Genomic DNA, 26580 nt, shown 5'->3' with positions numbered 1-26580 from the left:
ACTCTTTGAACACTTAAGAAGCTATTCTATTGGAAATCCATTCCAATAGAGACCTTAAGTACTCTTGAAAATAGTTTTCCAGCCATGAAACCCGAGATGCAGTAATGAGAAGGGAGTTAACATAACTCAAGTCTTTTCCTTCCTCAAACACTGTGAGGCAAGGGAATAAGAAAATATGGGGCAAAAGAAGATCAGCTTTGTTAACCTGCTTCATCTGGCAGCTACTGTTTGCATTGCTTCAACTTGGAACCAAAGTTGGTTGCTCTCTAGCCTCCCTCCTCTCTAACTTCCAAGGACTTTTGAAGCTCAGGGCTGGACTGAAGTACAGATAATGGGACTTCAAAATCAGGGGTCTGACTGGACAACTTTCAGTTGCAATATAAGATGCTGAGATTGGAAGATTTGTTTGTTTTTGTTTTGTTTTGATTTTAACCTAAAAAGAGTTTTTAAAAAACTTAAAAAGGAATCCTTAAAAAGCTATTTAAAACATGACTGTTATAACTTTGGATTAGAATTCATAGCAATACTCATGAGACCACAATGACACCTATTAGCCTGTGCTCCCTTCCTGTTCTCATTGTTAAGGTCCCACTATAATCAACAGAATACCTATAACTCAGTCCCACATGTTAGCTTCAACTAGGATAAAAATTATATCCTGCATTATTTAGCTTAAGCAAAGAAATATTAGTATTTATTACTCAAAGAAAAGATGCTTTCAAACCTCAGATAGATAGCATTTTAGCAAATAATAATAACTGTGTTTCTTTTCTTTGAAGAGTTTAATAATATCAATTTTATGGAGATTGACTGCCATCAGAATTCACTGGAGAGGATTATAAATGACTTGCCAGGCAATTGCCTCAAAAAAATTGAAAAGTAAATTTCTGAGTTCAAAAATAACAGCTGTGGGGAAAGCTCTAACAGAAAAGTGTGATATTAAAAGACTAATGATTATTCCTATATAAAAACAAAAAAGTGATTGACCATATATTTCTATTCATTAAAAATTTTGTAAATAGCTTTTCCATCCACACTAAATTCAAGTTACAATCCTCTTCATTTTATTCAAATTTTAACAGAAACCACCACCACCAACAAAAACCTGCCACACACAACAAAAATAAGAGGTTCTCTGTTGGGATTTCTGCTGCTGATTTTTAAATGGTGACCCCAGAGGAGCCAGAGATCAGGTGATTCAGGCTGCAAGGAGAATAATCCCTTCACACCAATAATTAAGGGCAGTACATAGAGTAACTGGGTTCTGTCATGAAAAACAGATAATAAACACATGCACATGTGTTAAGCTGTACTACTTTACAACTAATTTTGTTCAAACACAATAATTTACATTTACATTTTACCAGCATGAATTGCCCTAAGAAGAGCAAAAGGTAAAAAAAAAAAAAAAAAAAAAAAAACAAGGGGGGGGGCAGCCAGAGAGGATAAAGAGTTTGGATCTGAGGAGGTAAAGCACATTTTTGTTCCTTTGAAGCAATATAATAGGATTTGTAATAAGGCTGGAGGGAATAATTCCTAGCTGAGGCTTTTTAAAAGTAAAACAGAATAAATGGACTGAAATAAACCATCTGTGTTATTTAAGACGCAGAAAGTTTATGATAGACATGGAGGTTACTTTATCCTCTTGCAGCCAGAGTAAAGTGAACTTTCTATGGCTTTTTTAAGGACATTGTGAAATCAAAGAAAGGTCAAGGTTTTAACAAATGCCACTATAGAATCTCATAGTTACAGGTCTTTATGATAAAGTAAATGTATGCTTACAAAAAAGGGCATCAAATGCTCAAATTCATTAAATTATAGATCTAATAAAATATACAGAATCAGCATGGACTGCTCTAAAAACAATATTTACAGTCAAATGTCTAGCTCAAATTAAAAGCCTCTTAATCCATAGGAATTTAACTTCTCTGACTAATTTATGAATGGCTATTGCCTCAGTGTCAGACAACCAGGGGAAAAACAAAAAAGAAACAAACAAACAAAAAAACAAGCCATGACCTGCAACTCATCAATGGCACTTTTTAAATGAATGCTTTTATTTTATAACCTAATTAGTTTTGAATCATAAAGAAATACTGATATGGGACACACATAAATATTAAGTTGTTTGTGTCCAGTTTATTAATTGTTCATTAATTGTCAGTGGTAGTATAATGATCCTGGAAACTATTATAATAGTCATGTTCCACTCAGAAATGAAGCAAAAAGAAAACACATTACAAAAAAAGAATCATGTAATCTGGCAATTGGTGCCATTTCTGTCCCATTGCAATTAAATTGTGGAATACATTCTTTTTCCAAGTTACTGTACATATCCTTCATGTTGGAAATTATTAATAAACTTTTCACTTGAGACATAGCTAATATTACAGTTCTTGGAAATAAATCTAGAGAGTAATTTCCACTGACATGAACATTTTTTTAGCAAATATATGTAAGAAAAAAAAATCAAATGTATTTTTATAGGTAGATAATTTGTATTTTTTAAAATAAATTGTAAAAATCTCATTGCTACTATTATGGAATCAATTTTTGGTTGCCACTTTCAGAAGGGCTATATTTTTTTGAAAAATAAACTAATTTGCATTGTTCAAAAACATCTGGGACAATTTGTTTCACCAAAACTAAAACCAGAAAGTCTTTTCATCTGCAATTAAGCATTTTTCTTCCCAGAGGAATTTTTTTTGAGAAAATTTAAAAAGGCTCAATTGATAGTATTAAAATACAAAATATATTGGTTTAGTTAATAATTGACTATCAGTTAACTACAATGAAATGGAATGTTTTGGAAGCTTCTTCTTGTAGGCAAGTATGGAATAAGACATTGCAGAGGCCAGAATTTTTTTACATTTGTTTCTCCTTACAACTTAGAAAATAACATTCTATTTACATTTCATTAAAGATTGGAAAATGAGAAAGCTAGTGCTCTGTTTTGCATTTTAGCAATGCATAGCAGAAAACATTTGAACATAACCCATAGACTCCCCCTTTATTTTAATTTTGAAATGTAAAAATTGAAATGTAGCTTCTTAAAGATTAATGTTGAAACAATACTATACGATGATCAATTCTGATGGACGTGGCTCTCTTCAACAATGAGACAATCCCAATCAATTCCAATTGTTCGGTAATGGAAGAGAACAAACTACACCCAGCGAAAGAAATATGGGAAATGAGTGTGGACCACAACATAGTTTTTCCACTCTTTCTTTACTGTCTGCTTGCATTTTCGTTTTCCTTCTCAGGTTATTTTCACCTTCTTTCTAGATAAGATTTTTCTTGTGCAGCAAGAAATAAATAAATGTATACATATGTTGTATTTAACATATATGTTAACGCCTTTAACATGTACTGGACTACTGCCACCTAGGGGAGGGGATGGGGGAAAGGAGGGGAAAAGTTGGAACAGTAGATTTTGAAAGGGTCAATATTGAAAAATTACCCATGTATATGTTGTATATCTTTTGTAAATGAAAAGCTATAATAAAAAAAATTAATGTTGAGAACTAAATTTTCTTTCCTTTTGGAGATTTTCATTTACTATATCACTCCTCTTGAAAATTTTATTTCTTATCACATCTTCAGAGCAAAATTTTATTTTATTTATAAATCAACAAATGCTAAAAATTTAAATGTTGAAATCTAAATGCAGAAACTTACAATGTCCATTCCCAAAATGAAGTCTTTTTTCCTCTGCACCATGCTTTGATTTGTTATAGCCACAAAATCTAGGAATAAAGCAAGAGGAAAGAACATTGGAAAAGAAAATTTGGAATCATATATTTATAGCATGTGAAAGCAGCATGAGAATAGAGTATTTTCCCTAAACAATCAAATGCTCTAGTGAAAGTTTAATGATGTTCACATTTCCTATGTTCTCTACAGGAAAGCCTAACTCTCAGAAGACTCTGACTAATGGGAGGCTTTTTGGAATTTCCCAAACTTCACAATATTGTCTCTACTACTGAATTTTACATCTTTATTACACCTACAGATTTTTTTTTACAACTATTGAATGGATAAAGATTGGGGTCAAGTAGACTTTTATTAGAAATCATTATTGCTATGTTGTGTTGCTATGGACTTCTAGAGAAGAAAGGGAGAGAAAAAAAAACATAAAAAGGAGGTTGACAGAACAGGAGAAAGTAAAAAAAAAAAATGGAGAACAGGTAGGTAAGGTAATATGAAGTGGGAAAGAAAAGAAAAGGACAGAGAGTAGAATTTCAAGTCCAAGCAATTCTTCTATCTGGAAATTCTTAATTGACTTCTTTCATCAAACTCTGGCAATATTAAGAAAAGGAAAGAAATGTGTAAGACAGATAATGAACTCACCTCCCGATCAAGACATACACCACAACTGTCAGAAGAATAATTGCTACCGCAGCTGAAATGGCTATCATGACAACCTGGCTATTCTCGCTGGAAATGGAGAAAGCTGTAAGGTCAAAGAAAAAAAAATATTAATACATTGCAACTGACACCCACAAGGGGAACTGATAAATCAAATCATCTCTATTCTGTTTTGTGCTTTACCTGAAAATGACTTAGTGCTCAGTACCTGCTCTAAGAAATAATTCACCTTTGTCCAAAGTTTCCCCATCTTAAAAAATAAACAAACAAACAAGCAAACAAACAAACAAACAAACAACAACAAAAAAAAAACAAGCTTCCTATTACATGGTATGTTTATTATTAAGTATTATTTGAAGGGAAAATCATAGAAACTTTAAAAGGAACAAACTTTTTTACAAAACTTACTAAACCAATGAACAAATATTTATTATATACAGACTATGACAAGTTTTCCTTTGATCAAGGGAAGGTAAAATATTTAGGACAAAAGGTTTTAAGCATCATTTAACTCTTTGGACTTCTATTGATATATGATATAGCATTTAATAATTATTAAATTAAAAAGTGAAATGTAATTCATTAATCAAAGTATGCATCTAGATTCACCCAAGGACTAAGGACTTATGTCATCTGCTTTAGGATAAGATTTTAAATTTTGTTCTCTCTGTCATCATCATTATCATCATCATCACTACTATTACCACCACCCCAATAGCAAATATTTATTTATATTACTGGGGTGATCATAAGTGACTTTTATCTATTGCTTTAATGCTTGCATAGCATTTCAACTCATTTGAATCTTAAAATACTTTAGGGAAATTGTAACCATAGACATGATAATCCATATTTTACTAATAGAAAATCCAAGTTCTGAGAGGATGTATTTTGCCAAACAGTTAGTGAGGATCAAATGAAATAATATTTGCATAGCACTTAGCATGGTGGCACATAGCTGGCATTTAATAAAAGCTTATTTCTTTCGCAAAAGGCAAGTCCCTTAAAATATTCACAAAGTCGGTAGCTATGTGACTTGCTTCAGATCATGCCAGATTTTAAAAGTAATAAATCATAGAACTTGATTATCTCTCTTCACAAGTGTGATTAGAAGTACTAGGTAGTACATTATTGTTTATTTATTTATTTTTAGAACCAGAAAACGTTTAGAAAAACCAGCTGGGAGCTTGAAAGAAAACAAGACTATTTTTTTTTACATAGTCTAAAAAAGTTGGCAATTTAAGATCTTAAAATATATATGAAAGGGAGGAGTTACATTACAAGTTAAGGTGCAAAAAGGATTGATGCATAAGCACTATATAAATGTGATTATTTTGTTTCTGAATTCAGTTTTTAGATTTTTGTTTGGAATCTAACACAATTTCTTTGTAAAATTAATAACATGGGGAACAGGAACTTATTAACTAATGGTATGAGATATTTGAACATTATCAAATCCCATATCTAGGTTAAAAAGATCTGTAATGCAGCAGTTCTTGATGTGTGGCTTACAGACCTATAAGACATCACTTGATTACCTTAAGGAAGTATGTAAGGTCGAAAAAAATTAGTATATTGTAGTTTCCAATATGGCAAATACCACTAGTATTACTAAATTTTTACATAATATTTACATAAATATTTTTTTAAATAAATAAAAAATTTAAAGCAGTTTTAAGGTAGTAAAGGGTCTTGAACATAAAATATGTGAGAACTACTACTGTAAGACATAGGCTTTTAGGAGCTGAGGAAAATCAGGGACAGGTAATAGACAGATGATACTCCCTCCCTTACTGACTCCACCTTTTTTGAAACAAGAATCTAAAATGGCTCAGGATGTCTTATAGAGGCAGGTTAGACTAATGGTTTTTTCATTTTAAAAATGGCATGAACTAGATGATTTCCTGATGTAGACTAATCTGCCTCTATGAGACATCCTGAGCCATTTTAGATTCTTATACTTGAGGTTTTATAGATAAAGAAACCAGTAAAGAAACTCATTCTACCAATTCAGGTCAAGACCTGCTTTAAAACTTTTTTTTTTAATTTTTAATTTTAATTTTAAAATTTTAGAAAGTTCTTGCTCAGATTCACACAATAAACATATTCCAATGGCAGAATTCATACCTAAGTCTTCCTGACTTGCCACACTGGTTCCATTTTCACTAAACCATGATGTTTCATATTTTAAAATGATATTCTCTATTCATTGAGCCTAGGCAGAAACACAATCAATATAACCTCATCGGTATGACAAAAAATTCACAAGTGGTATGGTATGGTGTGATATTTTAATTGCACTATTGTACTTCATTATTCACCATCCTCCTTTGAAACACTTCATACACCAGTTTATATTTTAACTCAGTGTTGCCTTTGATTGTCTTCTGTGCTTGGCAAATAAGTCAAATGAGATTATAGCTCCTTTTGAGTATTTTGAATATGTCATATTATATTATGAGGGATTGTAGTTTTAAAAGGGTATTTATATATATTTTTAATTAGGGTACAAACTTATGAAAGATCGTAGATTTTTAACTCTCCATTGAATTTTTATTAGCTGCTGCACACAATGACTCAATGTAACCTCAAGAGGGAAGGAAACCTTCAGAAAGAAATCTCATTTCCATTACTTATAAATGGGTAGTAGAATGAATTAAATGGTTTCTAAGGACCCTTCTAGTTCCATAATTTCATTGGATTCTGCAAAGCACTAAAAGAAAACAATGTCACTGTCATTATTTATAAGTAAAGTAGCAAAGGCTTTACAAATATCATCTTATTTAATTCTCACTATATCCATATGAGGTAAGTGCTGTATTTAATCCCCATTTTACAGATGACAACATTGAGGCAGATAGATGTTAATCTGATTTGCCCAGGGTCACATTACCAATAAGTCCATATTTGAATTCAGGTCTTCTTAAATCGAGGTTTAGTGCTCCATCTACCCTTTCACCTTACTCCCTCTAAAATTTCTGTTAACTGTAATATATTAGCTAAAGTACAAGATGAATATTCATAATTGTTGGCTTCCAAATTGTTGGATTTTGGGATTGTTGTTATACTTGCAAATTCACATGTATGTCAGATTAATCAGGGCTAAATGCTTACTAGAACTATATTTTCTTACTTACTTGGAAATAAAATGTTTCACTTTGATACCTTGGGCAAAATAATTTAACAGGATGATTTTTTCATTCAAAAAATGGCATGAACTAGATGATTTCTTGATGTAAAATTTTAATATGGATTATTTCTATCTAATTAATTGCATGACATGTTTTTAAAAGTCAATCTACTGTTTTTTTAAATATCATCTAATATATATTTTCATAACAAATAACTGTTTTCCACATTTCTAAAACAAATAACAAATATTTTGAATGCTTTTTTTTTCCTTTTTTAGATTGAAAGTAGATTTTCTTGGGTCTTTATCTAAGGCAAATGACACCTTTTGATATTTTAAAACTGATATGTTAATAGTGAATTGATATTTTACAGCCCTACTCCTCAATCATAATGCTGTCTACCAAATGCGAATTGAGAAAAAAATTGAGTTCACATGCCCCTCTGTCTCTGCTTCTCCCTTCTATTCAAACATTCCAAGTGTAAAACCATTTGGCTTACATTTTTAAACCTCAGATACTCAAGCCTTATTCATAAGTAAAACTTAGCACAGAAATACCTGTGGTATAATCTTGAATTACATTAGACTGTTGGAATTTTGTTGTTATTATTCTTGCAAATTCTCATATATGTCAGATTAATTAGGACTAAATTCAGGCTACGACTATGAAGTATGAGATGAGTTTTCTAAGACTGCCTCTATAAAATCTATCTCTTACTTATTTGGAAATAAAATGTTTCACTTGTTCCATTATATAAAATAGGGGTAGTATTAACACTTTGAGTATTTATTAACAGCCATTCTTTTTTAATGTTCTATGAATATATTTTAATGTTTAAGCTGTCTTTTTGAAAGTGAAAAAAAAGAAAATATAAAAGGATAGGTATTATCATATGTTCAAATTGCATATATCCTAAGTATAACTATTCTTATACAGTAATTGAATTATATATTATTTCAAATAATTTAATTTCTCTTAAACATTACATAGGAGAGATTTTTGTTTTTTATGCAGTGTATAAAATTTGAATTGTCCCATTTTTAATAACCTGATTTTATCCCAGGAGACTGAGAAGAAAGGTTTGGAGGAGGATAAAACAATTGCATACTTGAAGATAAGACTATTTGCTAGTTGGACAGATTAAAAAAAAAAAACATTATTTCGTAGTTATGGGTAAAAGCAGTTAAATATTGACATTATTCTCTAAGAATTTACAAATTGTAGAGGCAAAAGCATATTTTGCCTTTAATACATTAACACATTTCTTAAGAAAACATCCCTGAATATATTCACTCCATACTAAAAGCCAAATTACTTCGGCAAGTTTACTGTATTTTCTTACTTAGAACAATGAATAGGAGTTTTAACATAATAGAATTATTCAATTAGAAACAAGAAATTAAAAGACAAAGTTTTCCACTGGAAAAATTGGGGGATTATTTTACCATATCAAATGCTGAAGTTATTTAATTTAGGAAATGCTTGTCAATTTAAGGAAGTATAAATTTCAGCTTCATATGCATTCTCTAAAAATAGGTGACTATAATTGGAGTAATTAAAAAGGTGTAAGAAAAAGCAATCAATAATTTATCAATAATATAAAAATATATGTTCTGAGCACTATAGTATGGGTTAAAACAAAATCAAAATCCTCATGGATAAATAAATTTCTAATATTCAGTTGACTAAATCAAGCAATAAATCTGGAATATAGGGAATAAGAACCATTGGGATTTTATTACTTTAGTAAACACTTTTCTTTCGTACAAGTTTCTGGTTAACCAAGAAAAATGTTTATTTCAGCAGTGGAAATATGATCAGGTAGAAAAAAGAGGAGAAAAATCCATCTGTCATAGTTTTCCATATATCCCTCAGCAGATTTTAATTGAAAAGATTAAATGTAAAATTCCATATTACTATTATAGTAAATAACAAATAAATAATCACTGTACATCACATTTACTAAAGTCTGGAAGGGAATGAAACTAACCATTCCAGTTGCTTTAAAACTGCACACATAGGCATTTAAAATCAGTTGAAATGATACATACAATCTGGACTAGTTTCAAACTCAAACTTGCGGCTGTTGGTCCCATATCCAGCTGCTGTTCGTGCTCGAATTTGGAATATGTAAATAGTCTCAGGTTTGAGGCCATTGATGGTAACATTTGTGCCTTTTGCCCTCAGTATGGTATAACTTGTCTCTTGCTCCTGCTTTGAGGTAAGAAGAAGAATCATGTTAAAAACTAATCTTTATAATTATAATTCCAAAGAACTCCTGATGAAGCACGCTATCTACTCCAAATACAGAAATGATGGACTCAAAATATAGACTGAAGCACATTTCCCTCATTTTCTTTTTCATCCTTTCTTTAAAAAATTGTGTCTAATGCAGAAATTTGTTTTGCATGACTATATATCTTCGTAATAGGTTTTGTTTTTGTTTTTGTTTTTCTTATCTTCTCACTGGGTGGAAGAGTGGGATGGGAAAGAATTTAGACCTGAAAATAAAAAAAATAATTTTAAAAGTTCCTGTTTAAAAAAAAAACAACATTTAAATTAAGATATGTGAAGTTGGGCAAGTAACTTAATCCTCTGTAAATCTAGTTTCTTTAAGAGGAAAGGGTTATGCAAACCAAGTATACTTTACCATAGAAATGTGAGTTTGTAAATGCGAGGCATGAGACTAAGCTAATGAGGTTTGTCTAGAACCACAGAAAGAGTTAAACAAGCACCAGATATGCTTAGATCTTTTTACTCTGTTGAAATAGGCTAATTCAGATTTCATAACAGCCCTTTTATGCTGCAAAAATCATCTACAGATAGCCATATGCAAAATTCATCCCTCTTACTGTTTCTTCAAATTGGAATACAATGATTGGCACAATCATTATTTTTATTTTATTATTTTTTTTAAATAAAGAAAACCTGATAAACCTGCAAAGAAATAATTATGACTTGGAAAATTCATTCTTGGATGTGGATTAAAACTTTCTCTGAGCTCTAATCTGTTTTATAGTATTGTCATAGTAACATAAAGAAGCTTTCATTTTTTTAAAATTTCTTTCAATTTTTCTTAAAGCACAAAAGAGGGAAAGAAACAGAAATTTTTTTACAACAATGATGCAAACTACCAAGACAATATGAAGGAATGAAGCAAAGAAACACCTACTATGTGAAGCAGCATGCTAAGTGAATTTAAGAGGCAGATGATATTATTATTCTCATTTTGCAGTGGAAGAAGCTGAGGAAAAGGTTAAGTGACTTGCTTAGGATTACATAGTAAGTATCTGAAGTTGTATTTGAATTCAAGGCTTCCTGATTGCAGGCCCAGAATTATAACCATTTAACTATCAATGAAAAGAGTAATAAATTTTGGGGTAAGAGAAACTATTCAAATTCTAATTTTGTCAATTTTATTTGATTTATTTTCTTCATTTACAAAATGGAGGGAGTGGGCCAAATAATCCTAAAAGCTCTTTAGAGTCCTAAATATATGATTCTCTCTGTGTAATATTATTACAGGACAGCTATGTGGCACCATGTAATATAGTGCTAGACCCAGAATCAGGAAAATCTGAATTAAACTCCAGCCTCAAAGACTAACTGTGCTTCTCTGGGCAAATCACTTAACCCTGTTTGATTCAATTTCATCATCTATAAAATGAGCTAGAGAATGAAATTGAGTCATGAAGATTTAAACATCAAAAGATTAAACTAATCAATTAAACAACAACAGTATTTTTACAACTGTGATAGCATTGTACCTACATTCTTGATCTTTCTAATGGGTTTCATGCTACTGCAAATTCCAGTGTTCCATTGCTCTGGCACCTTGCTAAAGGGCATAAACAATCACAAGTCCTTAGTACATCATTGGCCTCTGTGATTGGTGTTTAATGGAGAGCATTATATCAAAGGTGAAAAGCTCCTACTCAATATGTTTAAAAGAAGAAGCAACTTCTGTTCTTGCTCCCTTTTGCATTCTTCCCAACATTCCAGGACTCTGTGAACTATTGAGTTTCTAGTTATGGAATTTTTCACTCATTTCCTCTCTCTATTCAATTCAACAGATATGGGAACCCTACATACATGACAGCAAACACATATGCTTATCTTTTTGAGTTTGGCATAAATCTCATATTTCTAGGGCTTCATCTTTTATATTTCTTTTCTTGGATAGAACAGGGATCTGAAGAGGACTTTGCTAACCTTTGTGGCTCCCTTGTGATTTCAAAGGCCTAGGGTCATAGGGAGTTCTGAATGCTGTTTGCCTAGTGGGGTGTGATTCTTACACATACACCCTATTTATATGAGATAATCACCTTAAAGAAGATGAATTTTGCATGTCTTACTCTCCAGAATTGTGGACCTTGATGGAGCTGCTGCTCAGATAATGCAGATAAAGACCATAATGAAATAGTTTCAGTCATCCTGTGATAACTATTACCTCATCTTATACTAATGATATCTCAGAACAGTTCATAAGGATAAGAATCATGCAGGATTCTCTTATTATTTGTGTCATCTCTCCATACTTTCCTGAAACTAAGGCAAGATGCCTATGCTTAGAAGGATGGATGCTCCATTTTTTTAAACCTATTTTAAAAGTTGTACAGTAAGTTAAGTACTAATGATATCTCTGGTCTGCTACACAATGTTCTTATCATTTGCCATAAGCAAAGAAAGGGGAGCACTAAAGGGAGATGAACATATGTATGCTTCCATAAATGGTTTCCTAAATTAATCTTTTCCTATCTAGACTCTGGGCAGTAGATTAATCAATCATTTTAGTTTAATGATTAAAACCTGCATAATAAATGACCATGGACTTTTGGGCTTCAATTAAATGTCTAAAATCAAGAAGTTTAGATAAGATCATGATTCTAAACTTGGATAAAATTTGATCCTGAGGAAATGCAAAACTTGTCAAGGAGGTAGGGGCAAAGTTTAGTAAATAACTTTATGATAACTCAAATAAATAACTTTGATAAATATATTTTGAAATATTTTAATGAGTAGAAAAACATTTATAGTTAAAATTTTTTTTCATGAAAATTTAATTCTTTGTTTTATTTTTATATTCATATGAATGGTAAATCCTAGAATTACTTTTCTTTCATATGAAAGACAGGTTTTAGAAAGGTTTATTGAAAGCCAAAAGCATGTGGGCACCAAAAAAGTTTGGGAATTTCTGGATTTGTTAGTCTATTAGATCCATCCTACCTCCTGTAATCTATCAGAAATTATTTATGCAGCAACTGTTATGGGTAAGGCATTCTCTGGAAACTGTATGTAACATGCCTGAATAACATTTTTTCTTACATGGACATTTGTCAAATTAAACAAATCTTTTAGGGCATCAATAAGATTTTGTCCAACCAACTTTATTTTTCAGTTTCCTTAAAATCTAAGTTTGTATTCTATTTATTTGACAATGGAAAATTATTAACTTAATGGGAGTGCAAATACTTATTTATACATATTATATGCATATATTTTATACACACAAATATATATGTATACATATATGTATGCATATGTGTGTGCATATATGTGTGTATATTTATATTTTTATATATACACACAGATACAGACACAAACAGACACACGCGCGCGCGCACACACACACACACACACACACACACACCTATTGTGGAAAATCAATCTCGGAGTTTCTTTCCTCATATGCCAAAGCAAATTTACCACAGCTGGATTTCATCAGGTAAAAAAACAAGATCCACAATAGTTTAATAGATCTAAATTCATGTCTCAGCTCTACCAGCCAATAGCTTTGTAACTGTTGGCAGTAAGTTGTTCTTTAGTTTTAGGCCTCTTCTGTTTCCTCATCTCTAAAATAAGAGGATCATACTAGTTTATTACTCAAATTCTTCTCTGCTTTCGAATTTATTTTGCTGCTCTGATTCTGTGAATAGAATAATCCTGAATATAGGAATCAATGGTTTTTAGCTAGTTACTTGAGAAAAGACACCAGTAATGAATGACTCACTGCCAGCAGAACTGAGAACCTGGGGGAATTTAGTTTCTCTAATTGGAACATATGTTTCCAAACTGTTTATTTAGTATATATGCAAACATTGAAATAAACAAGTACCATCAATTTAAAAATTCAAATTTTGAAAGAAAAAAATAAGAAAAATTGGCACTTGAACATTAATGAAAAGCCTTAAAGATAAGAGAAGTTGGAAATATGGTTAACTATGCAATGGAACCTCAGAGAATTGTGAGATTGCTTTCACTGGGAATTCTCTATCAGTTGCAGTATATTCTCCATCAAATTTTAATACTCAGTAGCATCAAAAAGAGCAGTGATCTTATTGTACATATTTCTTTGGGTGAAACGGGACTTGTTCATATGTATATGTAAATATGGATTTACATATATTATATACACATACATTTATATACACATACACATATGATGATACTTTATTCAATATATAGTTTATTTAAAACATATCTGCCCTTTTAATTATTTGTTTCCATAACACTTCGTAGTTCCCAAATGAGTTGTAGATGACTTTACAAATTAAATAGCAAAAATATAAATAATAAAAATAATATAATTAATGATAATAAAAGCTGAAAAAATCTAAAGCCTCAAATATTTGTCATTTTTGGGTTTCTCTTACTCTCTACCATTTGGAAATCTGATAATAACTTCCAAGAAAGTAATCATATTTGTAAGGCCTATTCAATAAATAAGCTGTTTCAGAAGACTGAGTGAAAATTAATTTCAATACATCTTTAATTTAAATTCAATAAAACTTTTATTTTAAATGTTTAAGATTACATTTATGGCATAGTAGGAAAAGAACCAAACACTTATATTTTAACAACCCATTCCTAACTTTAACTTAGCTTTCTTGAATATATTACTTTGTCTCTCTGTTGCCCTACTTGGTAATTGTGACAATAAAACTAAAATATGTTTTAAGGTTTGTTTTTTTTAATCACCAAGAAAATACACTGCATTTTTGCAAGTTAGAATAATGTAAAAAGTGCTGACATGAGAAATAGGCGATTGGGGTTCCAATTCTAGCCCCAAAGCAAACTTGCTGTGATTTTGGATAAATAACTTTCTCTCTCTGAATTTGAGGATATTAGCTTAGAAGACCTCTAAAGTCCTTTCCTAATCAATGATTCTAAAGAATCTACTTTAAAAAACAATGAAATTAGATACTGTATATTTTGCAAATTCCTGATACTATTATTTTTAATATGCTATTATTGGACCTTTTTATATTCTCATTTGTTTCCTCCAGCTATCTTCCACCTAACAAAATGATACTTAAAGGAATAAAGAAATTAGAGGAATGGTCTATGATTTCACCAATATCAGGCAACAGTGTAGTTATGTCTTTTATCAGTTCAGATCAAAGATTGAAAACTAAAGGTTCTCAGACTCAGGTCTGGTGCTTAAGGCACAAAATAATTAAATGATGTGCCTGGAGTTATATAGCTAGTAAGTGTCAGAGATGGGGAATGAACGCAGATTTCTCTGATACCATGCCCAACACTCTATCCATAATATTACAAGTAATATTTTTTAAAATATCTTAAAACTTTGCAGAAGAATCCTTGTAAATTTTCAAATAAATGATAGCACCAAATTGCAAGCATAGTCAATGTAATAAAACAGGAAAATATATCTTCCAAATGATCAACATGATTATGAGGTCATTTGACAAGTCTTGGTATTGTTTGAATAGCCTAATCTATAATATTTAAAATAATTTTAAATCTGGAAGAAACAACTGCTTTTTACAGCAATGAATAGTTTGTCTAGGCAGGCATGTCTAATAAATTGGATGGAAAATTGGACTCAGTATCAAATATTTCAGTTTCAGTCCTAATTCTTTTCTAGTGTTAGGCAGTTGAATTGGAAGTACTCAGTAGCTAAGACTCTGAGGCTATAAAATGAAGGATTAGACTAGATAATACACAAAATCCCTTCTTACTTTATGAGCCTAAGATGAAAACAATGGTTTTCAATAACCCATCATTATATCCATATAATATAGTAATGCACTATGTCAGGAACTTATTTTGCAAGGGTGTGGAGTCTAAGAAAGCAACTCTTTCCCTCCCCCCCTTTGCTATTAACCTTTTATCTCTCACCTTTTCATAGTACTTGACCTCGTAGTCCAGGATGATACCATTAGGATGTTCAGGTTCTTGCCAAGACAAGGAGATACTGCTTCTAGATGTTCGGTCCTTTCTAATTATTGTGACAGGTGATGGAGCTGCAAAGTGAGGTTGGAGAAAAAGGGTAGGGAAATAAGAAGGGGGAAAGGAAGAGAGCAAAGCAAATGGAGTTTATCCCAGTTCTAATCCTTGGCAAGAAGGTATTGTTTCCATTTAAACAACTCCAGTATAAATCTGGCCCCACATCAAGACTCAGCAGTTGGATTCTGGTCCTGGTACAAATGCCTTGAAGCAAATTGGCCTGAAAGAAAATGAGCTGAAATTTTCTATTACTGGTGGACTAGTGGCAAGTGAGCAGATGTTTTCAATCTGCTACTATAATGTAAGCAATGAAATATATTTGATATATTTAAAAAAAAATTTGTAATAATGTTGTAACATTATTATTATCAGATTCCCTAGTTCATTGATAACATTTTCATATGCAATGTTACAACAGGACTGGAATAAATTATGTGTAAGGAGTCCCATGATATTCATAGGTAATAATAATATTTAGTATAATGTAGAAAATAAATGATTCATGATTTGATTCAATAAGTCCTTACTTCTGATGCAAATTTGTCATAAGTAAAACTATATATCACAATACAGAGAAAGAAATCTCTGCTAGAGTTCTAATTTGCCTTAACATGGCATGGAAATGGCCCTGGATTTTTTAAAACAGTTTCAGCAGGTTTTAAACTGTTGCAAACAACATTTATCTGCCAGCAATCTTTTCTGAGAAATAAAATCTGTCCACTAAGGCATATAAATGTTGTCATTCATATCTATGGAGAGACCAGACACCACCAATGTGATTGTGATGAAAGGAGGAATGGAAACTCAAAACAAATTTTGTAATCTTCTATTTCAAATAATCTCTTTTGATAAAAGATTGTGTTCCAAGATACTAGGGCAACTTGGCTGATGTCAGTTAATCCTCCATATCCTCACAAGCTCAGCAACCCTGTGACAAACAAGGTTATATTGTAGGCCTGGAGTAGTTTGAGTCAACTTTGGCCCCAGGTGAATGGATCTGAGATTCATTTGTAGGACCTTTGGACAAGAGGAATATAAAAATAATTTTTGAGGCTTTAGCAAATAGCTCTTGAAACCCAAGAGAACTCCCTTTACTACTTTTTAACTTTTTCCTTAGTAATTTTTATGTATTCATATTCTATGAGCTCCTTTTAAAATACCTTGAGAATTGCTTCTACCTGAGGTTATTTGGAATATGCTTTTTGTACAAGGATATTGCTTTAAATCTGTTACCTCTGAGTAATCTATTGTACCAGTACAGGAGCTCAAACGTAACAGAAATAATTAGACAATGAATGCTGCAAGTATAACAAATTATTCACAGAATTTTTCAGGTTATTTCTTTTATGTTGTGCTTTTAGAGCATTGCCAAAAAAAAAAAAAAGTGACATACCATCTCCATATTATTAAAAATATGTCATATAAAAAGAATAAGTAATAAATTAAATTCTTAATCTTAAATATGTTTTGTGATACACTTGGAATACAAAGAAAAACAAACTAAAGCAAGATCTCAAGGAGCTAACATTTTAATTGGAGACAACACATATCAGAGGGTTCAGTAACAAACAAAAGTTTTTAAGGCTTACTGTTGGCAGATCTGATGACAATATCTGGACGTCTGAAGAGTTATAGTAGAAAGTAGATGATAAAGCCCAGCAGAATGGTGTAATATCAATGAAGGTAAGTCATATTTGAATTTAGTGGTTAGTAGTAGGTAAATGATAAAGTCTGGTGGTGCTCTATGTTACCAGGTGATTTCTTACTCAATATGAGGTGTCAACGATCATGTCCACAGTGTAATTCGATAAAGGGGGACTGGAATGCACTGATCTAAAAACTTTGGGAAGGGAGAAATGGGCCTAAAAGTTGGAGTACAGTGGACACTTGGGTTCTTTGATTCAATGATATTGGAGAGAAGTAGAAAATGTCCAGTTAGGGAAGATTGCCACACACAAAAAGGTTTTTAGCAAGGGATCTGGGCACTCTGAATGATATCCATCTGAAGGGTCAAGGCTCTAAGACAAAGAAAGATGCTTCTGTGATGAATTTTTCCATCATAACAATTAACAGAAAGTAACATTTTCTTATAGGAAATATATGTATTTAGAGTGCTTTGCTTGAATGTCAAGAAGCCTAAGTTCAAAAATGGTCTCAAACTCTTGCTATTTGTGTCACTCTGTATAAATCACTTAAATATGTTTGCCTCAGTTACTGATGTGTAAAATGTGCTGGAAGAGGAAATGACAAAATACTCCAGTATCTTAGCCAAGGAAACCACAAGTGAGGTCATGATAAGTCAGACATGACTAAAAAATAACTCAACAACAACAACAGTAGGAGATAGAACCCAGTTCTTGCCATACAAGTTAGACTTTAAAAGGCAGAAATCAATTGATTGATTCAGGAGACTAAAAGCCCAGGCTGTCGAAATCACTTCTGGATAAATTGACTACAAAGCCATTATGAAGAGCTTGAGGTAATCTTTGATGTTTGGAGCACAGATCACAATGGGCAACTGAAACAAGGGAGCTTTGTTTATCTATAACAACTCAAGAGATCTTCCTTGCGTATCCTTGTTGAATTTTCTTCTCTTGTTATAGTAAAGTCTCCTTTTCTTGTTTGTTGATCAATTAATAAATCTCTCATTTTGTTCCATCAATTCAAACTTAAATTACCAGATCATCAGGTCTGAGTCGAGGCAATCTCAAAACAGAGGGAATGCAATTTACTATAAAATAATATTTCATGCAATCAATCAAGCAAACATTTATTAAGTACTTATTATGTGTCAGGCACTGTACTATGTTCTGAGGACATAAAAACAAAAATGAAACTATCCCTATCCTCAAGGGTTCAATTGAGTGATGAAGTCTGGATTCAAATCTCAAGGTGTGTAGAAGTTTTTAAGGGTAGAGAGTCTTTAGAATTTATTCTAAGAGGTCAGATAAAAAGGGAAGAAAAGAACAAGGAAGGAAATAGAAGGGCATAGTGAGGGCTTTTATTGCTATAATTTGTTCCTTTGTTTTAAATCTAGATCCACTCAGACTTATATTTGGGCAGCAGAGAATGAATAAATGAATATTAAATAAAAGCCAGAGATTACTGAGGGAGGCCATCTGCTGAAAGAGATGGGAGAAAATATGATCAAGATTATATGCAGAAAACTTAATTTTCATGAGAATGCTTAGTAATTTATCAAAAAATGGAGTAAAGCGAAAGAGAAAGAGTTTTTTGGTATGTAGGGGACCATTTTGCCAATGACCTTTAAATCCTCAGTAGAGTATGAAGAGAGGTTCTCAGCTGAATGAATGGTGGGAGGGAGAGGAAGTAGAGAGAAGAGATTTTGGATGCTTTCTTAGAGGGATTGAGATAAAGAATCTATTAGACTACCTCAGGTGGGCTAAGATGATAGGAAAATATAGTGACAAACATTGAATGGGGCTATAAACTATTGGTGAAGTTGTAAACTAATCCAATCATTCTGGAGAATAATTTGGAATAATACCCAAAGAACTATGGAACTGTGCATACGCTTTAAACCAGCAGTGTCTCTATTACGTCTGTATTCCAAGAAACCATAAAGAGAGGGAAAGAACCCATATGTACAAAAATGTTTTTTTAACAACTCTTTTTGTGATGTCAAAGAATTGGAACATAAGTAAATGCCTATCAATTGAGGAATGGCTCAATATGTTATGCTATATTAAAGTAATGGATTATTACTGATCTGTAAAAAAATGAACAAGCTGATTTTAGAAAGACTTGGAAAGATTTATATGAACTGATGCTGAGTGAAACAAGCAGAATCAGTAATGCATTATACATAGTAACAGCAAGATCGTGGGGCGATTAATTATGACACACTTGGTTTTTCTTAGCAGTTCAGTGATCTAAGGCAATCCCAATAAACTTTGGATGGAAAATTAAGCATCTTTATCCAGACAGAGAACTATGGAGAAATTATAAATCAACAAATGCTATGTTCACTTTTTTTCTTTTCCCTTTTGTTCTGATTTTTCTCTACCAGCATGCTTCTTAAGGAAATATGTTAAAAAAAAAAAAGAAAAAAAAAAGCCTGAATGCCCATATACAACCAAAAAATAATTAATTAATTTAAAATTTTAAAAATGGATCAATTAGATATCTAGATAGTACAGTTAGAGCATTGGGCCTAGAGTCAGGAAGATCTAAGTTCAAATCTAGCCTCAGACACTAACCAGTTATATAGCTGTAAACAAGTCACTTACTTCAATTTCTTTAGCTGTAACATGATCATATTAGCAACTACATCTCAGAGTGGTGAAGGTCAAATGCAGTAATATGTAGTAATGTTTGGAAAATGTTTAGCTAAGTAGGCACTCAATAAATGCTTATTCTTCCCTCTGCCTCATTATTAAAAAGGTTGTCTTGCTACAGTAAGGGTCCACAATTTCATATGTTTATGCCTTTTCTCCTCCAGTAGACTGTGAATTCCTTAAGATCAGAGATTATATCTTATTTATCTATATTTTCCTTCAACACCTAAATACAATGCCATGCATTTAGTAGACATTCAATAAATGTTGGTTTTTAGAGGTAATTGGTATATTTTTCATAAAGTCCTGCTTTTTACTATTTGTGACAATAGGTAAATCATATGATTTCTTTGAAATGTAAATCTGCAAAATATAATAATATCTGTACTACCAATAGAATAACTAAATGCTTCAATACTTTATGATATCCATTGTATTATTAATGCTGCTGTTTCCTAGATTGGTACAGAACAGATTTCATGCAATTTTTTACCATGTTATTCCATAGATCCTTCATAGAAGATCCCATTTAATATGCTGATGGCCTTCCTCTAGGTTTCTTTCCTTTTGAAATGAAGATATCATTTTGGCTTTATATGTTATCCTCCTCTTCTGATCATACATTTCCTCTCTGACATCCTTACCAGTTTCTTTCCTTTTGAAAAACCAAGATATCATTTTGGCTTTATATGTTATCCTCCTCTTCTGATCATACATTTCCTCTCTGACATCCTTACCAGTTTCTTTCCTTTTGAAAAATCAAGATATCATTTTGGCTTTATATGTTATCCTCCTCTTCTGATCATAGATTTCATCTTTGACATCCTTAACAAAGAGACAATCATTTTTACATAGCGGATAGAAACCTTGCCTAGGAGTAAGGAAGACCTGGTTTTCAGCTTTGTCTCTGGCAAATCCCACTTTTAGAAACCTGGACAAGTTACTCAGTTGTATAGTACCTAATCTTTAACAATAGTAAGTCTTTATATAGTGATTAAAGATTATTCATGGATTGAATATATATTAGTTCATTTGATCTTCAAAATCCACCCCATGAGGAAAAACCTATTATTACTTCATTTTAAAAGGATTCATATATAATACAAGGCAATGCAATATAATGTAATAAATCATATCATATTATATCATATTACTTATTATAGCTTATCAATCCACCTGGTTATAAGTTGCATAATAGTGTCAATCTTTATTGATAGAGGAATTTTCCTCAGTGAGAGTTTCCTATACCAACGAAATATAAAAGCAATCAAGGGGCTATGGATGACCCTATGATCTTATAAACAAACAAAAGAGAATCCAAATTTTATCAAAATTATTTTTATATCATGTGTTCCAATATCTAAAATATTCACCATTTCTTCCTGTTTTTCAAAGATAACAACCAACTAACTATACAATTTTCTAATGACGATCTCCAATGACGAGCCCTAGGATCAAAATATTTTTTCAACAAAAAAAGAGAAGATACCATTGTTGTAAGGTATATCTCTTTCACGTATGACTAGACTAAGCAATTGAATTTATTAGAAGTGCCCCATTTTATTAAAAGTTGCTTTTCCATATACTTTTAAACTGCATTTCATATAAATTGAACTTTTAAAAAACTCTCCTAAGAAATTAATTCCATACATATATATTATACATAAATATATGGTAAAATCCTATATGTGTCCTCACAACAAACCTCGTAAGTGCATATATTATTCCCATTTTATAATTGAAGAAACTGAGCCAGTTAAGTGACTAAACTAAGATCAAAAATATAAATATCTGAGGTCATCTTTGAAATCAGTTCCTTCTGCTTCTATAGAAATTATGGGACTTCCGGTTAAGATGGCGGAGAGGAGGCTCACAGTTGCATAAGCTCCGCGCTTTCTCTCACTATCCACTTCATTACAAGCCTCTGAATCAATGCTTGACTGAAAAAAAACCCACAAATAGTTACCAAGAGAAGCCATCCTTGAGATCCGCCAAGAAAGGTCTGTCTTTACTGGAGGGCTGGGGCGGTTTTAGATCGGGCGCAGGCGGCGGGCAGCGGCAGTGAGAGCACGGGAGCAGAGCTGAGAGGGGGTGGGGAGTGATCGTAGCCGTCTCTGCGGGGAGAGCTTCGCTACAGGTTTGGAACCTGCAGCAAGTCAGCAGCCCAGCAGAGAAGCTAAAAACACCGGGGCTGAAGAACACAACCGCAAACAGCTGGAGTCTCTCAGGTCCTGGCCGCCCCCCCCTTCCCCCCCTCAGTGACTCAGCACGCTCTGGGATCTCAGAGCGCAGGCGCAGCACAGTCCTGCTAGTGCCTCACTGCTGCCACCTGCAGTCTGTAGAGGAAGCTCGATAACACACCCAGCCCCCCCCCCCCAAAGAAAGACTCCAGTTTTTTCTGTTTTTCTTTGGTAGTTTGTCTCTGATTAATAGACAGAATGAGCAAGAAGCTGAAGAGGACTTTAACCCTTGACAGCTTCTATACAGATAGAGAGCAGACTCTAAATCCTGAGGAGACTAAAAACAGGCAGTCCCCAGGTGATTCCCCAAAGGAGGAGATCGTCTGTTCCTCAGCACAGATGAACCTCATAGAAGTGATTAAAAAGGCTCTCACAAGGGAGCTAGAAGAAAAATGGGAAAAGAGTCTGGAGAAAGTTAAAGAGAGAGTGGATAAAGAAGTAAAATCCTTGAAAAATAGGATTAGTGAACTGGAAACAGAAAACAGCTCTCTAAAAAACAAAATTGGCGAAATGGAAAAAAATTCCACAGAACAAAAGAACTCAATTGGACAATTAGAGAAAGATTTTAAAAAAGTGAGTGAAGAGAATACTTCACTGAAAATCAGAATTGAACAAGTGGAATTGAATGACTCGAGGAGACAAGAAGAATCAGTCAAGCAAATCCAAAAAAAATCAAACAATGGAGAAAAATGTGAAATACCTTCTGGGGAAGACAACAGACCTGGAAAACAGATCCAGGAGAGACAATCTGAGAATCATTGGACTCCCAGAAAAACATGATGAAAAAAAGAGCCTGGACACTGTCTTCCAGGAAATTATCAAAGAGAACTGCCCAGAAGTCATAGGAACAGAGGAAAAAATAAACATTGAAAGGATTCATCGATCACCCACTGAAAGGGATCCTAAAATCAAAACACCAAGGAATATAGTGGCCAAATGCCAGAACCCTCAGATGAAAGAAAAAATATTGCAAGCGGCTAGAAAAACCCAATTCAAGTATCAAGGAGCCACAATAAGGATCACCCAGGATCTGGCAGCATCCACATTAAAAGATCGAAGGGCCTGGAATATGATATTCCGAAAGGCTAAGGAACTTGGTATGCAACCAAAAATAACTTACCCAGCGAGAATGAGCATCTTTTTCCAGGGAAGAAGATGGACATTCAACGAAGTAAGCGAATTTCATCTATTTCTGATGAAAAAACCAGAACTTAACAAAAAGTTTGATCTACAAATATAGAACTCAAGAGAAATCTAAAAAGGTAAAGATTAATCTTGGGAACTATATTTTGACTATATAGATGTATTAAGAATACATGTATACCTTGTTCTAGAAATTGATGTGGAAAGGACATTGTACCAGAAAAAGGGTAAAGTGGGGATAGTACATCTCATGAAGAGGCATAGGAAACCTATTATACCTGAGAGAAAGAATGGAGGGGGATGAATATAGTGGGTATCTTACTGCCTTCAGAATTGGCTTTAAGTGAAAAATCTTAAGACATATTCAATCTAAGGTGAAACTTCTCCCATCTCATTGAAAAGTGAGAAGGGAAAAGTGGAAAGGGAAGGAATAAGCTAAGCGGAAGGGAATACGGGAACTGGGAGGGAAAGGGGTAAGATAGGGGGAGGAACTCTAAGGCGGGGGGAGGGACACTAAAAAGGGAGGGCTGTGAGAAGCAAGGGGTGCTCACAAGCTTAATACTTGGAAGGGGGGGAAAGGGGAAAGAAGGGAGGAAAGCATAAACCGGGGTTAACAAGATGGCAAGTAATACAGAATTGGTCATTCTAACCATAAACGTGAACGGGGTAAACTCCCCCATAAAGAGGAAGCGGTTAGCAGAATGGATTAAAAGCCAGAATCCTACAATATGTTGTTTACAGGAAACACACCTGAAGCGGGGAGATGCATGCAGGTTAAAGGTAAAAGGTTGGAGCAAAATCTACTATGCTTCAGGTGAAGTCAAAAAAGCAGGGGTAGCCATCCTGATCTCAGATCAAGCTAAAGCAAAAATTGACCTAATTAAAAGAGATAAGGAAGGACACTATATCTTGCTAAAGGGTAGCATGGATAATGAAGCACTATCTATATTAAACATATATGCACCAAGTGGGGTAGCATCTAAATTCTTAAAAGAGAAACTAAGAGAGCTGCAAGAAGAAATAGACAGTAAAACTATAATAGTGGGAGATCTTAACCTTGCACTCTCAGAATTAGATAAATCAAACCAGAAAATAAATAAGAAAGAAGTCAAAGAGGTAAACAGAATACTAGAAAAGCTAGATATGATAGATCTCTGGAGAAAATGTAATGGAGACAGAAAGGAATACACTTTCTTTTCAGCAGTTCATGGAACCTATACAAAAATTGACCATATATTAGGACATAAAAACCTCAAACTCAAATGTAGTAAGGCAGAAATAGTAAATGCATCCTTTTCAGACCACGATGCAATGAAAATTACATTCAACAAAAAACCAGGGGGAAGTAGACCAAAAAATAATTGGAAACTAAATAATCTCATACTAAAGAATGATTGGGTAAAACAGCAAATCATAGACATAATTAATAACTTCACCCAAGAAAACGATAATAATGAGACATCATACCAAAATGTATGGGATGCAGCCAAAGCGGTAATAAGGGGAAATTTCATATCTCTAGAGGCCTATTTGTATAAAATAGAGAAAGAGAAGGTCAATGAATTGGGTTTGCAATTAAAAATGCTAGAAAAGGAACAAATTAAAAACCCCCAGTCAAACACTAAACTTGAAATTCTAAAAGTAAAAGGTGAGATCAATAAAATTGAAAGTAAAAAAACTATTGAATTGATTAATAAAACTAAGAGTTGGTTCTATGAAAAAACCAACAAAATAGACAAACCCTTAGTAAATCTGATTAAAAAAAGGAAAGAGGAAAATCAAATTGTTAGTCTTAAAAATGAAAAGGGAGAACTCACCACTAACAAAGAGGAAATTAGAGCAATAATTAGGAGTTACTTTGCCCAACTTTATGCCAATAAATTCGACAACTTAAATGAAATAGAAAAATACCTCCAAAAATATAGCTTGCCCAAACTAACAGAGGAAGAAGTAAATATCCTAAACAGTCCCATCTCAGAAAAAGAAATAGAACAAACTATCAATCAACTCCCTAAGAAAAAATCCCCAGGACCAGATGGATTTACATGTGAATTCTACCAAACATTTAAAGAACAATTAACTCCAATGTTATATAAACTATTTGAAAAAATAGGGATGTAAGGAGTCCTACCAAACTCCTTTTATGACACAGATATGGTACTGATACCTAAACCAGGTAGGCTGAAAACAGAGAAAGAAAATTATAGACCAATCTCCCTAATGAATATTGATGCTAAAATCTTAAATAAAATATTAGCAAAAAGATTACAGAAAATTGTCACCAGGATAATACACTATGACCAAGTAGGATTTATACCAGGAATGCAGGGCTGGTTCAATATTAGGAAAACTATTAGCATAATTGACTATATCAATAACCAAACAAACAAAAACCACATGATCATCTCAATAGATGCAGAAAAAGCATTTGATAAAATCCAACATCCATTCCTAATAAAAACACTTGAGAGCATAGGAATAAATGGACTTTTCCTTAAAATAGTCAGGAGCATATATTTAAAACCATCAGTAAGCATCATATGCAATGGAGAAAAACTGGAACCTTTCCCAGTAAGATCTGGAGTGAAGCAAGGTTGCCCACTATCACCATTATTATTTAATATCGTATTAGAAACACCAGCCTCGGCAATAAGAGTCGAGAAAGATATAAAAGGAATTAGAGTAGGCAATGAGGAAACCAAACTATCACTCTTTGCAGATGATATGATGGTATACCTAGAGAACCCCAGAGATTCTACCAAAAAGCTATTGGAAATAATTCATAATTTTAGCAAAGTAGCTGGCTACAAAATAAATCCCCATAAATCCTCAGCATTTTTATACATCACCAACAAAACCCAACAGCAAGAGATACAAAGAGAAATTCCATTCAGAATAACTGTTGATACCATAAAATATTTGGGAATCTATCTACCAAAGGAAAGTCAGGAATTATATGAGCAAAATTATAAAAAAGTCTCCACACAAATAAAGTCAGACTTAAATAATTGGAAAAATATTAAGTGCTCTTGGATAGGCCGAGTGAACATAATAAAGATGACAATACTCCCTAAACTAATCTATTTATTTAGTGCTATACCAATCAGACTTCCAAGAAAATATTTTATTGATCTAGAAAAAATAACA

The 26580-nt window shown here is 32.7% G+C and overlaps 1 protein-coding gene across 1 annotated transcript in view; it reads right to left on the bottom strand.

Annotated features, from left to right (window-relative positions):
* The window catches only part of EPHA3 (EPH receptor A3), a 339310-nt gene that overhangs the window by 76248 nt on the left and 236482 nt on the right, over positions 1-26580 (bottom strand). Inside the window, exons 4-7 of the mRNA XM_051984382.1 lie at positions 15645-15769; positions 9554-9716; positions 4354-4456; positions 3682-3749 (exon numbers count right to left, since the gene is read on the bottom strand). Coding sequence (XP_051840342.1) covers positions 3682-3749; positions 4354-4456; positions 9554-9716; positions 15645-15769 — 459 coding nt within the window. The remainder of the gene's footprint in view (positions 1-3681; positions 3750-4353; positions 4457-9553; positions 9717-15644; positions 15770-26580) is intronic.

The sequence above is a fragment of the Antechinus flavipes genome, chromosome 3 (genome assembly GCF_016432865.1).
Source record: "Antechinus flavipes isolate AdamAnt ecotype Samford, QLD, Australia chromosome 3, AdamAnt_v2, whole genome shotgun sequence".
NCBI classification, from domain to species: domain Eukaryota; kingdom Metazoa; phylum Chordata; class Mammalia; order Dasyuromorphia; family Dasyuridae; genus Antechinus; species Antechinus flavipes.
The sequence above is the reverse complement of the archived record's forward strand: the minus strand, read 5'-3'. Positions and strand labels throughout refer to the sequence as shown.